We start from the raw sequence: 17,047 nt of genomic DNA on the forward strand, positions 1-17,047 counted from the left end.
CCTATGTTGCTATTTAATCATATAATGAAAACTTAATGTTTTTATTAACTACCTGAGGCCTGAAACAGGAGGGTGGATAGAAGTCAGTGGGAGATGAAATAAACTAAGCTATGCAAGAGGAAGCAGCTGGACTGATAACCTCAGGACTGCTGACATGGAGAGGTAGTCTGTGATGGAGGCTTCCTTACACTGGATTCCCTAGAAACTCTTGATTCTCCTAGAATGTGGCTGAGAGCTGTTTCTTAACTTTGGAGATTTTATTTTAAGTAGTATTCAGGAATAAGAATAGCACTCTCCCTTTGGCCCCTGCTAGATCTGTGTGTGTTCTACAAATAAGTTTTTCTGAACTCTACTTCTGAGATTTTTACAGTGGGCAAAGTATTTCAAATGAGTGAATGTGAACATCTCTGCTACTACACTACTGTGATATCCAGTGACCTTAGGGTGGCAGTATTTACCATGTATTTGGAAGTGACGTGGCTAGGTGTAGATCAAGGCTTAGTCCCTTGCAATTAATAAAATGATTAAGGTTATGATAAAATTCAGCGACACAGTTATCCAGATCAAATGCGCTAAGGCCTGGTCTACACTTTCAGATTAGATTGACCTAAATATATTGCTCAAGGCTGTGAAAATCATCTTGCTCTGAGCACTGTGGTTAGGTCAACCGAACCCCCAGAGCAGATGCAGCTAGGTTAACGGAAGAATGTTTCTGTTGACCTAGCTACTGCCTCTCGCAGAGGGGATTTTTCTGCCAGTGTAGGGAAGTGTGTATGCTATAGCGCTCCAGCGGCATTGCTGTAGTGGCTATAGTGTAAGTCTGTCATTTCTTACAGGGACAATACTCCAGTTGGCCAAGTAAAAATTTCAGCATTTGACTCCTAGTTAATGCAAGTAAAAACTAAAGTTTTGAAAAAATAGCTTTTATACCTGCATTATGAGACCTGCAAAATTTTAATAAGCAAAATTGGGGTTCAGTTTTGCAGTCCTGTTTAGACACGAATGGTTCCAATGGCTTAAATGGGAGATACATTTGCTGAATTGAGCCCTTCATTGGTATGTAATTTAATAATTCTGGTGATAAGGCTCTTTTTAAATTTGATTATAGTTCTTCTGCGTGGGATTATAATTTTGGCTCATCGTTAATTGTGTAATCTTATTACAATGTGGCATTTATACATCTGCAAATGATAACATCCTGCCTTTTATTAGGGACCTGGAGGAAAAGGAAAAACAGTTAAAGCGTTTGAAATGTAAAGTATTAAGTAAGGCCTTCATTTTTAACAGCCTTTATTTCCTTTCTTTCTCTCTGTCACTCTGGAGAGAGATTTTTAAAAGGAACCCCACAGCGTAATGGACAGTCTTTTAGGTGAAAAAGGAGAAATTAGTTGAGATTGGCTGGAGCTGTTCTTGTTGAAGTCTGATCCTGTTTCGTAGAAGACAAAACAAGACACACACACACACACACAAGTGGGGAGAAGAGAACAGCAAAGATAGAAAGTGCATTTTCTGTCTCTGGTGTTAACTATTACTTGCAACCTCACTGCTGGAAAAACACAGGCCCAGCACACAGTCTTATCCATCACTCTGAGTCCTGGCAAAGTTGTACAATGTTGCACTGTTTAAGGCATTACTTTTGACTGCCTTTTTCTGATCAGAGGCTCACAGCAGTGTTGCAAAATACACAGTCTTAGCCGGTTAAGCCAGACTCTTACTAAACAGAAGGCAAAGGAAGAGAGAAAGGAAAAAAGAAGAAATAAGGTGGGGAAAGAGGACAAATGATGGGAAAGTGTGTCTGTGACAAAGTCTTACATGCCAGGTGTATTCAAGATGTAACCAATGATGGTGGAGGTGTGTTGCGGTTCAAATACAAGACAGCACAAAGCTTTAAGCAAGCAAGCAGGCTGGTCTGCCAACGGGCTGCTCCTGTCAGCTTAGGTGTAGCCATGCTAGAGTACTGGGAAGAGAGGTTCGCATAAGCAGCGAGCATCATCTCATTCCCTATTTCCTCAGGGTGATGACATACTGGAATAAGGCATGTACCTAACAATTCTTCAGCTGCTACAAAATCAGATAAACAAAAGTGGGTAACATTTGCTATTAAAGCCAATCTTTCCCATAGGTTATATGTCATTCGGGCCCGTAACGGAGGAGGCGCTCCCGAGTCAACCCCTACAGGAAATAGCAGGCACATACGGCACACAATCAATACAGAATTAGCAGTGATTTGGGCGAGAATGGCCACAAACAGAGTCTCAGGAGTCTCTGGCTGTTGGTTTGCTGCCAGTCTTCGTTGAGCCGCAGCGACCAATGCTTTCACTGCTCCCCATGTCACGGGCTGGCTTGGGATGCTACGCCTCCTCCGTTTCCGTCCCGCCATTGTTGACCCGGGAGGCACCGCGTTCTCCTCCAAGGTCAGCTAAAACTCCGGTATGGGGTTCGACAGCCCCTGGTGCCATGCCATGCTGTTTCAGTGCCGGTCACACACACTGGTAGCCGGAACCCACAACGGTCCTGCAGGGAGAGACACAGCAGCATATCCCCGTCCCCAAGTAATTAAAGGTACTGGGCCCAACCATTGCGGATCGGGCAGCTGACGGTAATAGACACGCGGTCTTTCCAGTACCTCGGACTTATGAAAATGCCAATCCGCGGGGGTCTGCTGATCTGTATTCAGTGTTAAATTATTTAAAGTAAAAAAAAGGACATGCAATTGTTGCTGAATGTCTCCTAAGGTTCGGAGACTCAGCTCCCCTTGTTTTAATTGTTTGTTGAGCAAGGTTTTTAGCGTGCGATTTGCACGTTCAACCATGGCTTGGCCCGTGGAATTATAAGGGATCCCGTGTTTGAGATGGACATCCCATCGGGCACAAAAGGCGGAGAGGGCTGTGGAGCAATAGGCTGGGGCATTATCCGTTTTTATCTGGCTCGGGCAACCCATAACAGCAAAACAGGCCAGCAAATGGTGAATAACTTTGGGAGTGGCTTCCCCACGCTGTGGGGTCGCCCAGAGGAATCCCGAATAGGTATCAATGGAAACATGTAAAAACGAATAGGGGCGGAATTGTGGCACGTGAGTGACATCCATTTGCCACAGCTGATTCGCTGCGGTACCTCTGGGGTTAACGGCATAAGAAAAGGTAGGAGCAGCAGCGGTACAGTGGGGGGCAGGAACGAACAATAGAATGTGCATGATCAGCAGGAATGTGAAACTGTCGGGCCAAAACAGAGGCAGACTGATGAAAAAAAGAATGGCTTTTGATGGGGTCAGAAAAAAGGGAATTTACCTGACCACGTAATGCGCGATCGGCGCGCGCATTGCCCTCAATAAGTAGCCCAGGCAGAGGGGTATGACTGCGAATATGAGCAACAAAATAAGGGAAATTACGAGTGGTGATGAGATACTGTAAGGACAAAAACAGGCGAAGAAGGTCCGCATCGACCTGAGGGGTAATGAGGGCAAGGGGTAAATGATCAATTACCTGATAAACATAATGGGTGTCCACAATTAAATTAAAGGGACAATCAGCAAAAAGTTGAAAGGCCAAAATAACAGCAGCTAGTTCCAAGGACTAGTGAAGCTGTCCAAGCGCTGTGTATGCAAGTGTTATTGCACAAGCGAATGAAGCGCTTTCAGCTTTTCTAGGGGGAGGGGCCACTGGTCAATCCATACGGGCTCTAAGGATTGCCATACCAATGGTAATGCGGAGGGCAGGTGGGTGGGGGAGGGTTTTGGGCCATTATATATTAATATCGAGGGTGGTGTCCAGCTTTACAAGTAAGTCACGGCCCCAAATATTGAGGTGGACAGGGAGCACAAAAGGGCGGATCGTAGCAAGGGCACGGCCTCCTGGTTTAGAGAGCGTGACCCAAGACAAACTTTGGCGCCCGGGTTTGCTACCCCCGATCCCCCACAACTCTTTAGAAGGAACTGTTGGCCAACTGACCGGCCAGTCCTGATCACGAATCACCGTAACGTCGGCTCCAGTGTCCACCAGCCCTGTAAAGGAAAATTATTTAAAAGAAGTGTTAACTGAGGTTTCGAGGGGCAGAGCAACATTGTTAGAGCAACAAGTGGAGAGGATGTTTCGTGAGGCGGCGACTGAGACAGCGTTGATCCAAAGCCACCTCCGCCCTGGCTCAATCCTCTGTGGCTGGCACCTGATAGGGGACTAAAATCAATTGTGCAATTGACCGTCCATGCGGGAGCGACTGCGGAAGATGGGTCCACACCTGAACCTTAATAACGCCAGTGTAATTGGCGTCAAGGACCCCTGGGATGACAAAAAAACCCTGTTTCCCAGCGTGTGAGCGAGGGAGAACCAGACCCACAAATCCAGCAGGGAGAGGTCCCGTCACCTGTGTAGGTATGGCGCAAACCTCCCCCGGTCCTCCTGCATAATCAAATCGAGCCCTGCACTTCCAGCAGTCGCCGCCCTCATGGAGTCTATGGATTTTAAGGCAGAGGAACAGTATTCTGAGTGGGGAACACCCCCGTTTGGTCCTGGGTTTGGGGGGGACCCGTCGTGCGGTTTCCCGACCCGCTACGATACTGATTAGCCCAGTGATAGCCCTTCCGACACTTGGGGCACTTCTTTGAGGGTGGGCGGGCGCCATCGATGAGCGGCACTCCCGCTGAAAGTGACCCTCCTTACCACAGCGGTAACAACGCTTCCCCTCCTTCCCGCTTTTCCGCAGGGCGGCGGCCAGAACCCCAGCTTTATGTGCTTGGGTTCCGATGTTTTGGCACGCCCGCAGCATGTCCGACAGCTCTAGAATTCCAGAGGCTTGTGCCACCTGGAGAGCATGGCAGCAATCCTCGTTCGCATTTTCAACTGCCATTTTTAACAGAATCTTCTGAGCTGCCGCAGGGTTATCCACCTGTCGGAGGATAGCCTCCTGCAATCTGTTGGTAAAATCCATAAAGGACTCTGATGCACCCTGACGGATACTGGCAAAGCTTTTGGTAGGCTTGCCTGAATCCGGGACCTTCCGGAAAGCATGCTGGGTGCAGGCAGAAATAATGGGGAAGACAGCCTGCTGGAGTTGAGACTGCATCTGAACAGTAGCAAACTGGCCCTCCCCTGCCAAGTGCTCATAAATGACACCTTGCTCTCTATACCTGGGCTTGGCGTTCCGTCATCTGCCGATACTCACTAAGCCAAATAACATACTGACTGGGCGTCAGCATCATGCGCAACAGCGCTTTCCAGTCTTCCGGGACCAGGGTGTACCCCATACCTAGCCCTTCAAGGAGAGCACATACATATGTGCTAGTGAGGCCAAACTCGCAAATCACTTTCTTTACGTCTCTGATCACCGAGTAAGGCAAACTGACCCAGTTTACAAGCTGGTTGCCCTGGCCATCATCCTGCTAGGTCACCGGGCAAACTGAGACCAGATCAGCTAATTCCTCTGCTGTAAGATCTGGGCGAATCTTCGCTACGTGAACCATTTGTTGCACCAGCGAAAGTCCCTGAGCAGACGCGGACGACCCCCCGGGGGGCCCCGGAGCATGGGGCCCCATGGGGGGATGGTGACCACTCACCGGCTCCAGAGGGGAAGACAAAGGAGGCGGCAGTAATTGAGGCACTGGGGGCGAAGCAGGGGGAGGGATGGCTGCAGGAGCGGACGGGGGTGGCAAGATCGGCAGCCCCTCTGTTGGCGCGGGAGAGGGTCTTTCCGAGGCGACACACTGTGTCGCATCGCCAGGAGGGGGGATGGCTGCAGGAGCGGACAGGAGTGGCGAGATCACCAGCCTCTCTATTGGAGCAAGGGAGGGCCTTTCCGAGGCGACACGCTGTATCGCATCGTGAGGTGCCAGGCATGTAAAGCCTGCACGGGCGCCCGAGGCTCTTTGTGCAGTGTCTGGCCCAACCGCTCCCAGTCCGCTAGCTTAAGGGTTCCGGCTTCAGGGTACCACGGGCATTGGGCACTCACCTCCTGTAGCAGGAGAGTGAGTTCTCGAGTGGGGCAATCATGCTGAGCCTTACGCAGCAAATACTGTAGCTCATTGCGGTGTTGCACTTGCAAAGCAGAGAGGGAGCTTCCCATACTTACCACAATGAAAAATACTCACTGGGATCCGCGAAGCGGATGAGTGACGCGTCTGAAACCCTTGCCGGGCGAGGTGAGTGCTGAGGGCCCCACGTTGGGCGCCAGTTGTTGCGGTTCAAATACAAGACAGCACAAAGCTTTAAGCAAGTAAGCAGGCTGGTCTGCCAACGGGCTGCTCCTGTCAGCTTTCCACCCTCTCCTTTATTCTTTCTCTCCCCCTGCGCATTACATTCTCCAACAGATAAAAGAAATACACTGGCTTTGTTTAACATTCTTACTTACCAATTTCTATCTACCGCATTCCTTGCTCTCGGGCCTTGAGCCCAGTCCTGGGAGGCTTCCCACGGTTCATGTCATCTGGGCGAGATTCCAAGGTTCATGCCCTTGAGAGGAGCCGTGTGTGCACTGCTCCTACACAACACTCCGAGTGTGCCCTGAATGTTGCCAAGTGAATGAACCTTGTATGAATGCTACAGAGGTGGCAATATCATCTGGATTCCTCAGGACATCTCTCTGGATTATGATGAAGGCAAAATGGTGTCATGCCAGATCTTGGGATCTCAGGAGACTCTGGGGATGGCAGCCATGATGGGGAAGCTTGCTCATTCCCCTTCTTTTAATCAGCCAGCATTGCAATAGCCAGCTTCTCCCCTCCCCCAAAGTCTCTTTCAGAGGACCCCAGAGGGAATGATTGGCAGAATAGCCCGTTTTCTCATTATATTGTCCAGCAATTAGACCTAATTTCTGACACAGCAACTTTAGTTCATTGACTTTATTATAGACCAGTCAGCTTAACTTCGGTATCCCAAAAGATAATGGAGCAAATTATTAAGCAATGTCTTTGCAAACACCTAGAACATGGGTGGGCCTGAGGGCCACATCTGGGTGGGGAAATGGTATGCAGGGCCATGAATGTAGGGCTGGGGCAGGGGGTTGGAGTGCGGGGTGTGTGAGGGGATACGGTGTGCAGGAGGGGGCTCAGGGCAGGGGGGAGGGGTGTGGGGTGTGGCAGGGGGTTGGGGTACAGGGAGGCGCAGAGTGCGGGAACGGGCTAAGGGCAGGGGGTTGGGGTGCAGGAGGGGTTCAGGGTGTGGGTGCCTGTTCAGTGCCACTTACCTTGAGAGACTCCGGGGTGGCAGCGGCGTGCAGCAGGGCTAAGGCAGGCTCCCTGCCTGCCCTGGCCCCATGCCGCTCCGCTCCCAGAAGTTTCTGACAGTGGCTCCGGGGCGGGAGGGGGAGCAGGTGGCTCCGCCGTGAGCTGCCCTCACCTCTGGGTACCACCCCCAAAGCTCCCATTGGCCACAGTTCCCCTTTCTCAGCCCATGGGAGTTGCGGGGGGCAGTGCCTGCAGGCGAGGGCAGTGTGCAGTGCTCTCTGTCCCCCGCCCCAGGGCTCGCAATCCTGTGGGCTGGATTGGAAGCCTTGACAGGCTGGATCTGGCCCGTGGGCTTTAGTTTGCCCTCCCCGAACTAGAAGATAATAAGGTGTTAATAATAGCTAGCAGTCAGCATGGTTTTGTCAAGAACAAATAGAGTCAAACCAACCTAATAGCTTTCTCTGACAGGGGAACAAGCCTTGTGGATAGGGAGAAAGCAGCTAATTCAGTCTGCTTCTCTTTTGCACCTTTTCCCATCAACATTTATCATTATGTGATTGAAACATTTTGTAAACTTTCCCACAATTGAGTTCACAATTAGGGTAAGCTTATAGGCCAGGGGTGGGCAAACTATGGCCCGCAGGCCAGATCTGGCCCGTCAGGGCTTTGGATCTGGCCCGCGGGATTGTCACCCCTGTGGTGCCATGGGCCCCGCACCGCTCCCTGAAGCAGCTGGCACCTACCCCCTCAGCTCACATTGGTCGCAGTTTCCCGTTCCCGGCCAATGGGAGCTTTGAGGGAGGTACCCACGGGCAAGGGCAGCACACAGAGCCCTCTGTCCACCCCTCCCCCAGGAGCCACAGGGATGTGGTGCCGGCCGCTTCCGGGAGCAGCGCGGGGCCAGGGCAGGCAGGGAGCCTGTCTTTGCCCGGCGCCGCTCCAGGTAAGCAGCACCAGGCCAGAGTCTGCACCCCAAACCTCTCCTGCATCCTGCACCTCAACCCCCTGCCCTGAGCCCCCTGCCGCACCCCTCCTGCACCCCAACCTCCTGCCCTGAGCCCCCTCATGCATCCCTTCCACTGAGCCCCTTTCTGCACACCACACCCCCTCCCACACTCTCTCTCACACCCCAACCCCCTGCCCCAGCCCTACATTCATGGCCCTGCATACCATTTCCCCACCCAGATACGGCTCTCGGGCCAAAAGGTTTGTCCACCCCGTTATAGGCCTAGTTAGTTCAGCACACCCATGTTTTTCCTTCTGTATATACGAGAGTAGAATCAGAACAAGATTCAGAATGTTAGTTTGGGGATTTATTTTTTATAGCTGCCTTTGTTAGATGACACCTTTTAGTTTTTAGCTGTGTGTAAGGCCCAAGGCAGCTAGGGATCTTCTTGCATGGATACCCATAAACTGACCTTTGTTTTGGAATTAGGAAAGTGAAGGCTCATGCTATTCTCTGATCCTTTTTAAAAATAGATACTCTTTAGCTGGTACTCACCATAAACTGCGCTTGCTGAGATAATGAGACACTGTCTGCAAGCAACCCCATAACAGAGTATCCAGTAAAGATATTAATCATTAAGGTCATGCCGTTCTAAAAAGTCTCTTTCTTGTCTTTTTTTTCACCCCTCTTCTCACTGGTGTCTTTTGTCCCATTCATCTTTAACAGGCTGTATTGTTAACCATTTGGAACTTACGGTAATTTTCTCTCTCTTTTTTTTTTTTTTAAATCATGAAGGGCAGAGGTAATTAAATATTAGTCTTAAACATTTCTGCAGAAAGTCAAGGAACCGTCCAGTATAGTCTGGTGACTAAAACAGATACTGGACTTCTGTATTCTTTTGCCAGCTCTGATGCTAATTTTGTGTATTACCTTCATTTCCACCCTTGTAAAGTGTAAATAATACCTCCTTTGTGGAGATGATATGGGCATACTGTTTGTGAAATGCTTTGAGTCCTTGGATAAAGGCTGCTTTAGAAATGAAAAGTATCTATTTTCTTTTACCCCCATCCAGTTCAGCAAATGCCACTCCTGAATTTGAAGGCCGGGGAGGAGAAGAGCTTGCCACAGAGATAGTAAATACGCTCTACAGAATATTTAGCAGTGAGAGCACCATAGACGTGAAATCCCTTTGTATTAATCCCAGAGAACACTGCTGGGTTCTCTATGTTGATGTTTTGGTAAGTGAAGCAAAGAACAGGTAATTTAAGTTCAAGGGAGTCTTCAGGGTACTGAGCTACAGAACATTAAAAAGAATAATTCAGTAATATTTTTAAAATATGTACACAGTTTAAATATTATTGCATGTCCATGCCCCACTGTAATGCTGTGTGGGGTGGGGGAAGAGAGGAAAGAAGGGTGGCTAACATAACCACTCACACCATATATCTCTTGACACTGTATTATTGCTGGTGGATCCTTGGAACAGAACAAAAGCTTTATATCGAAGTGATGGGGCTTCTCCCTCCTCCCCCCTAGAAGGTTTAGATTTTATTATTGAAGTGTGTGTAGAGAGCATGAATACTTGATCTCTTTCTAGAATGGAAGCTAAATTTTGTCCATGTTCTGAAGTTAACCTAATGAGTTGCTAAATCAAAATAATGTGCTTAAAGTTTTCAGAGGGAGAGACAGCAAGACTTGAATACAGGTCTGGGAGCCAGGAACTCCTGAGCTCTATTCTTAACTCTGACACTTATTTGTCTAAGACACAGAGTCAGTATTTCCCTATTTTGTAAAATGGGTAATAACTGATAACTTCTTCCAACAGATGGATTAGTTCATGTTTCTAAAGTGCTTTGAAGATGTAAAGCTCAGTGATAAGTACAGTTGCCAAAGTCAAATTTAGGTCTGTGTTAACAAACAAGAACATTCAGATGCAGACATATCTAAATAAATGATGTATGAAAATACAAATTCATTGTTCTTTTTTTTAAAAAAAAGGCATTAGTCTAATTATATAGGGATGTGCCTACTGTGACTAACTGTACAGAACACTCAGATGTGTACTGATGCAGTTGGTTACAGCCAGCTTATCAGAACCTAAAATAATTTAATTGAAAATGAGGGGCTGTTTTTGAAGAGTAGCCCTGGGAACTTCAATTATTTGGTAAACGTGAACAAAGCTACAGATTATTAGACAATATGCATCAGTAAATCACTTTTAAAATCTCATGTGTCTCTTACTGCACAGTATTTCAAACTTCTTGTTTGAATTGTTCATGATACTGCCAAGTTTACCTTAGCAGTAATTCTGTAAACCTCCATGGGTGAGCAGATAATGTTAATGATGGGCATTTTGATTCTTTTTTCTTAGTCAAATTTAAATTGATTCCCAGACTTACTTCTGTATAGCTTTAGTTATCTTAGATTGTTAAATATATCAGTATCTCAAAGCTCCTTATGTTATATATCATGTTGATTCACATACTTTCTTACATGGTCAGGTTTATGCTTTTCGCCCAACTGAAAATTTTATTAGTAAGTCTAATGGAAATGTGTTCAGGACTAGGATTTGTGCTGCATAGAGTGCAAAGGTAGAACTCAGATGATAAGATTTATTGTATTTAAATCTATTGTTTCTTTTGGGGCTGGGCGGTGTGTACCATTGAAGAACTACTTACTCCTGGGGAATTCTGCACCACTGTGCACTTGCAGAGTTCATGTCCTCCGCAGATTTCTTTGCTTCCCTGTGGAAAAATGACTTTCTGATGGGGAAGCAAAGGGAAGCCACAAGAACAGTCATACGCCCCTGGGCACATCGTTTTGGGCGCCTGTAGCAGCCAGCAGAGAGGTAAATCACTGCAGGAAGCTGGGGGCGAGTGGTGAGGCTGGGGACGCCCCAGATGGTGTCTCCTACCCTGCGCCAGGCTCAGCTGCTAGTCCCAAGTGGGCTGGAGCGGAGAGGACGGGACTTCTTTTCCTTCCCTTGCAAGGAGCAGCCAGGTCTGGGTCAGATCCACTCCCAGAAAACTCCCCTGGGTGCAGGAAGCTCCATCCCCTCAGACTTTGTGCCCCCATCGCTCCTCAGCCATGGAGGAGGGGACACTGTATGGGGAACTGTTACCCTGTCTGCTCAACCCCCATGCAACTGGGCCCCCCCCCCACCACCATACCCTTACCCGCCCTGCACCCAGAACCTCCCACCCCACCAAGCCTCACCTCCTGCACCTGGAGCCTCCCACACCCTAACCACAACCCCTCTGCATCTGGATCTGCTCCCACCCCACCCCCAGCTGAGGCCCATGCACCCAAACCCCCACCCCAACTAGTCCCACTCTCCTGCACTTGGACCACCCCAACAAGCCCCCCCACCCAGACCTCCACCCCACTGAGCCCCAACCAGCTACACCTGGACCCCCCTACAGAGTGTCTTTGCCCCTGTGCATCCGGATTCTCCCTCCCCACACTAAGCCACCCACACCCAGATTGCCCCACACAGAACCCTCTCACCCTGCACCTGGATCCCCCCCCCCCCCAACTAAGCCCTTCCACACTTGGATCCTGCCAGGCCGAGCCTGCCTGCCCACACCTGGTGTACCTGCATGGAGGGGCAGGGCTCCATCATGTTTCTGGGGCAGGCCCAGCCCTTGCACTGTGTCAGGATTGGATGCAGCCTCAACACTGAGTCCGTATCTGGGGAGGGACTGCAGGATCTCCCACCTCTGCAGCCAGTGGACTGTGCTCCCCACTGCCATGCTGGAGCCTCCACATTTATTTATTGTCCAAATTTGCAGAATTTTAAAATATTGTGCATAGAATTTTTATTTTTTTGTGTGCAGAATACCCTCAGGAGTGACTACTGGTATTGCTACAACAAGCATCATTAATGTACGGATCTTTTCAAATCTCAGTGTTTAAATTGACCAAGATATTTGTGCTATTTCCTATTATAACTATAGGGAATACCATAAGGTAGAGTAACGATGTTGCAATGCAGTAAGGGTCTAATATTTATAGGTATTTCTGCCACACTCTCTGTGAGAGTGCTCACTGTACTACATTTTAACATTATACTAATGGCACATTACGGACATCTGTAATGTCCACACTAATATCAAATGGACTTTTCTGTTTTTGAAAGTGTAATGATGAGCAAATTAATGAGAGAACACTTTTTACTGCATTTTCCACTAGATGCATAAGAATAGCTCCTTTTCATGTTAGTGGGAGTTGCACAGTAAGTTGAGGGGAGAATAAACCTCATTAAGTTTCTGTCAGAAGTTTTTAAAAAACCTGCATTCTTGGATATGCAATAGAGTGCATAGAATATATTTGTTACTAAAATAGCTTGTTCTGAAAGATATCTGATTTCAATGGGTTCTTGCGCCATTTCTTATTGACATCTATATAACCATGCACAATTCCACAGAAGTATCTGAGTTTCAGCTCTTATTTGAGGGTAAGGTTTGACCAGTATATGCAACTTCAGGAGAAAAGGGAGAAGCGATTTCTTTAACAGATGGTGTTGATGTGAAGTCACTCATCTAAAAAAAAAGATACTTTCTTTGTTAATGGCCTGTATTTTATCTCCAGGATAGTCGAGACTTGTCTTAATTGGTTGCACGGTCACACTGTTAACGTTCAGTAGGCTGAACCAAAAGGAGTTAATTAGACTACAAATTTGCATGCAGAACCCACCCAGGGGCTCTCAGCTAATGCTCTGGTTGTATGATAGTGGTCTCAAGAAATGATCATTTTTTTTTTTTTAGATGCAAAAAATTCCATTACCCCTAGAGCAGCACAGTGAGTACAGAAACACCCTAAGCCATGGATCTGCAGTCTTTTCACACCTACAGTTTCCTTTTGTTGCTGATGCTAAAGACTGGCTTTTAGGAGGCTTTTGTCATGATTGCCACATTTATAGTCCTCTTCACACAAATTGCCCCAGCAATCTGTCGTACTGGATGGGGAGAATGAGCGTGCGGTTTTTCCACCTCCTTAACAGCACAGTATACACATGGGAAGACTACATTAGGCTCTAGTAAAATCTTAGCCATTTCCTGTTGAGCATCTGTAGAAGGGGTTTTTCTGTCACTACTGACTTGGAGACTTTTCCTCAAGGAGAATTAGGCTGGGCCAGGTTTAGCATTTTATTTAACCACTCTTGAGTTTATTGTGGTTTGCAGAGGAATGGGTAGCTTTTTTTTCTTCCCACAACTCAACTGAACAGATTGAACAAACAAACATTCGCCATGTAGGAATGTTCGTTTAAAAGATACTGTTTTGAAAAAGTTGTACCATGGGTAGCACAATGGGTCCCTGGCCTGTAGGAGCTACTGTATTACAAATAATAAAAGTTTATATTGGAGGTCTGAACATAACCTTAATTACAGTACAGACACATCTCGTTTTTGTTTTAATTATTATAGAGTGGTTTTATTGCATTTATCCAGTAAAATCCAATAACTACTGAAAATGGCAGGCTAATATCTCTGTATCCAGCATTTGTTGCATAGCAGTAATTTGGTCACCCTGTGTCTTTTAGCTTTTGCTTTCACCTTTTGTCAGTTTCACCTTTCAGTCATCAGTCTGTCTTGGTACAAGTAATCAGTCTGAAATGTAACCCTTAGTTAATTTAGAGTTCATTTTCTCGTAGGCTTTTTAGTTTTCTATGCTGATTACATTGGCCATATTTCAGAACTGTACACTGAAACTTAATCCACTATCTTCACATGAGCCAAGTAGATTGGTGCATCCATGCATCTCCTGTTGAGATAGGGGCAAGTGCTTTCGTTGGGTAGGTTTTTAAAAGAAGAAGAATTACATGGATTAAGAATGAATGCCATAACTCTCTTATTCTGAGTTTTTATTTTTAAATATTGCCATAACTACAGCTGGCTGAAATTTCCTGAATTTCACATTTGACAAAAAATTATTTTCAACAACTTATACCCCTTCAATTTTCACTGAAAGTTTTAGAGTTTTTCAAGTAGCTGTAGTGGTAACGAATGCTCTTCTAAAAATAATCTTTACCGCTGCATTTTTGTGATCACTATGCTGTGCACTGTGCTGCCTATATTTGATGGTTTTAAAATTGAAGTTGAAAGCATTCACTTTAAAGTGCAATTTTGGAAAGAAACTGATCTAGTATAGTTGGCTGTGACTTCATAGGTAATGTTGAGTATATTTTAAATATAGAAAGTTTTTTAGTGTTTCAGTGTCACAACAATTTAGGGAATATTTTGATTTTCTTATAATAGTTTATGGGTTTTGTGTTTTTACCTCAGTTATTGGAATGTGGTGGCAACCTCTTCGATGCAATCTCTATTGCAGTGAAGGCAGCTCTCTTTAATACAAGGTAAGGCACAGTTCTTAATTTTCTTGGGAGGATAAATACTTTCTGAGCACTTTTTTAAAGCTTAAACATTAAAACAAAAATTAAGGGATTGGCTGTCTAGGTCAACTTGCATCCAGATACAAAACTGAACATTTACATCCAGCTGAAATGAATTAGTGATTTCGGTCCAGTTTCTGTTGGGCAAGCGTCCTCCTTCATGACAAGGACGCTTATTAGCAAAGCGTTGAAAGATTGAATGAGCGTGGTAACCCTTGTCACCCCTTTAAACATGGCCAACTTCAGAAAAAGCTTATTTTTTGGCGGCAGTGTATAATTATAAAGACCTTAATGTCCTAATTTCCAGACAGGCTGAAGCCCATGGAGGCTGCAGGTGCTTGGCACCTCTGAAAATCACTTCCTCTGTCAATAGGGCTGTCAGACTGTCACCAGCTCTAAATTCCTGTATAAAAAAAATGTTGTTTTTTCTTTTGCATTAAACAACATGAATCCTGGTTCATAGTTTCTTCACAGAACTGTTGACTGAGAGAAGGAAAGTGTTGGTGAGTGCCAGAGCTCAGCAAACCTTTGCGCTAGTGCAATGTCATTAACAAAACCATCAATTTTGCTTTGCTACCTACTCTGCGTGATGGAAGGCAGGGAGTCTGGAGCAGAGGCACTTTCCATGCCATTTCTTCATCTGCCTGCTAGCGATAGCTAAATTTGGCAACATGGATTCACACTTACAGGAGTAAGTTAGCCAATACTTCAGCTGAATGGGTAGGTTCTACGTACAACCAGATGAAGAAAGTCCCCAATAGGCAAATGTTACATTTCTAGTTTGTCAATAAACCTTTGCAGCAAATTCTTTCCAACAAGAGTGTGATGAGTGATCTTGTGAACAAAAGTTGCCAAATGTTGCATAGTGAGACTCCAGAATAGCTTTCCAAAAGTTAAAGTTTGTTGCAAGCGCAAGAGGTCTGAAGGTGATCTCAAAGTGTTCTACAGCAGTGTAGAGAAACTCCATTGGCTTCAGTAGTTACTCCTGAGTTATGCCAGAGTGCAATCCGATTGCAGCTCTATGGTTGAAAAGCATCATACAAGGAAAAAAGCATGGTTTTGAAGACGTATTTCAGGTTGTTAAAATCTGTTTGTTCAGACATGAAGAAAGTCTCTTGAGATTGAGAGAGACAAGATGGGTGAGGTAATATCTTTTATTGGGCCAACTTCTATTGGCGAGAGAGACCAGCTTTCAAGCTTACACAGAGCTCTTCTTTAGATCTGGGGAGCATATTCAGAGTGTCACAGCTAAATATAAGGTGGAACAGGTTGTTTAGCATAAGTAGTTACCTTGATTAGTCCCTTGAAATGTGTTAAGGTGGCCCGTTAACACCCCTCTAGTCCTGGTGTGGGAGAGAGGTTGAGACAATAACTCTGCTATACTTCATTCCTGTTGGTATTTTACTGAACGGTCTCCTGTTTTAATCATCTCCATGGTGGCTTTTTTAAAGGAGTAAAGTGTTTCTGTAATGTGGAATCCATTAAAAGTTATATTCTTACACATTGGGAAGCTGCCAAAGACTTGCGAACTTGCTAAGGGTGAAAAAATGTTGCAAAAAGATTTTATGGGAAAGCTGCCTGGATGCTGTTAGTCTAAATTCTAAGTTTAGTTTGTAACAGCTGCTGTTCCATGGTTCTTTTTTAGATCACTTGTTTGTGCTTTATGTACAAGATATCTGGGCTTTTTGAAATGTAGTTTAAACAGAAGTCCTATTTTGAAGGATACTGTATATAAAGAAAATATAAAAACTAAAACAGAACAGCACTGTGTTAGGAAAAACTTATTGCAAGCTAACACTGGAGGACATGATGCGTGCCGTGCTTGCTTTAATAGTTCTTTCAAAAACAGTGCCTTTTAAACTAGATATCTTTCATCTAGCATTTGAGTTAGCTTCATTGCACTTATGAGAGTGAGAGACTAATGGCTTGAGTTTGGACTAGTGTGGGCAAACACTGTCTAAGCTTCTCCAAAGCCACTGCCAGTACCTTCTTTCAGTTTTGACCTACAAGATTCTTGCTTATTTCACTTTAGCACAACTGGCATTCTCTGCTCAAGTATGAACTGGGAAGAGCTATTGTTGTGAGGAACGTGAAGAAACCACCAAACTCACTTTTATTTGTGAACTAAGAACTTGAGCTCTGTCCTTCAGAGGTGAAAGGCACTAATCCACTATGCAATCTAGTCATTCTTTCCTTCCCCTTTTCTTAGTTCCAGATATTTACTTCTTTACAGACTACTTTGAAGTTTCCTACAACAGCTACTAGCCCACCAGAAAAATATCACTTCAATCATGTTAGTCCATTTAAAAACTAACTTCACTATTTTTATCAATGCCAGACAATTCAAATCTAACTGTCCTGAACTTGTCTCTTATAGCTCTATTACTTTTCCTTCATAGTAATTTCGTGACCAAGTTTCCATTATAAACCTGTTTTCAAAGGTGTTTATATCAGCTTTAAAAAGACCAGCTCTTGCTTGAAACCTGGAATCCAAATTAGTGTGTTCTGGCTGCCATGTTTTTGAAGCATTTAGTTCTCAAATGCCTATCTGAGCCTT

At 45.7% G+C, this 17,047-nt stretch overlaps 1 protein-coding gene across 2 annotated transcripts in view; it reads left to right on the top strand.

Moving 5' to 3' along the window:
* EXOSC7 (exosome component 7) overlaps positions 1-17,047 on the top strand; it is a 36,144-nt gene that overhangs the window by 9,599 nt on the left and 9,498 nt on the right. For both annotated transcript variants that reach the window (XM_048838859.2, XM_048838860.2), the window contains exons 4-5: positions 9,172-9,337; positions 14,384-14,454. In XM_048838859.2, the coding sequence (XP_048694816.2) occupies positions 9,172-9,337; positions 14,384-14,454 (237 nt within the window). The remainder of the gene's footprint in view (positions 1-9,171; positions 9,338-14,383; positions 14,455-17,047) is intronic.

Source organism: Caretta caretta, chromosome 2 (genome assembly GCF_965140235.1).
Source record: "Caretta caretta isolate rCarCar2 chromosome 2, rCarCar1.hap1, whole genome shotgun sequence".
In the NCBI taxonomy this organism is placed as follows: domain Eukaryota; kingdom Metazoa; phylum Chordata; order Testudines; family Cheloniidae; genus Caretta; species Caretta caretta.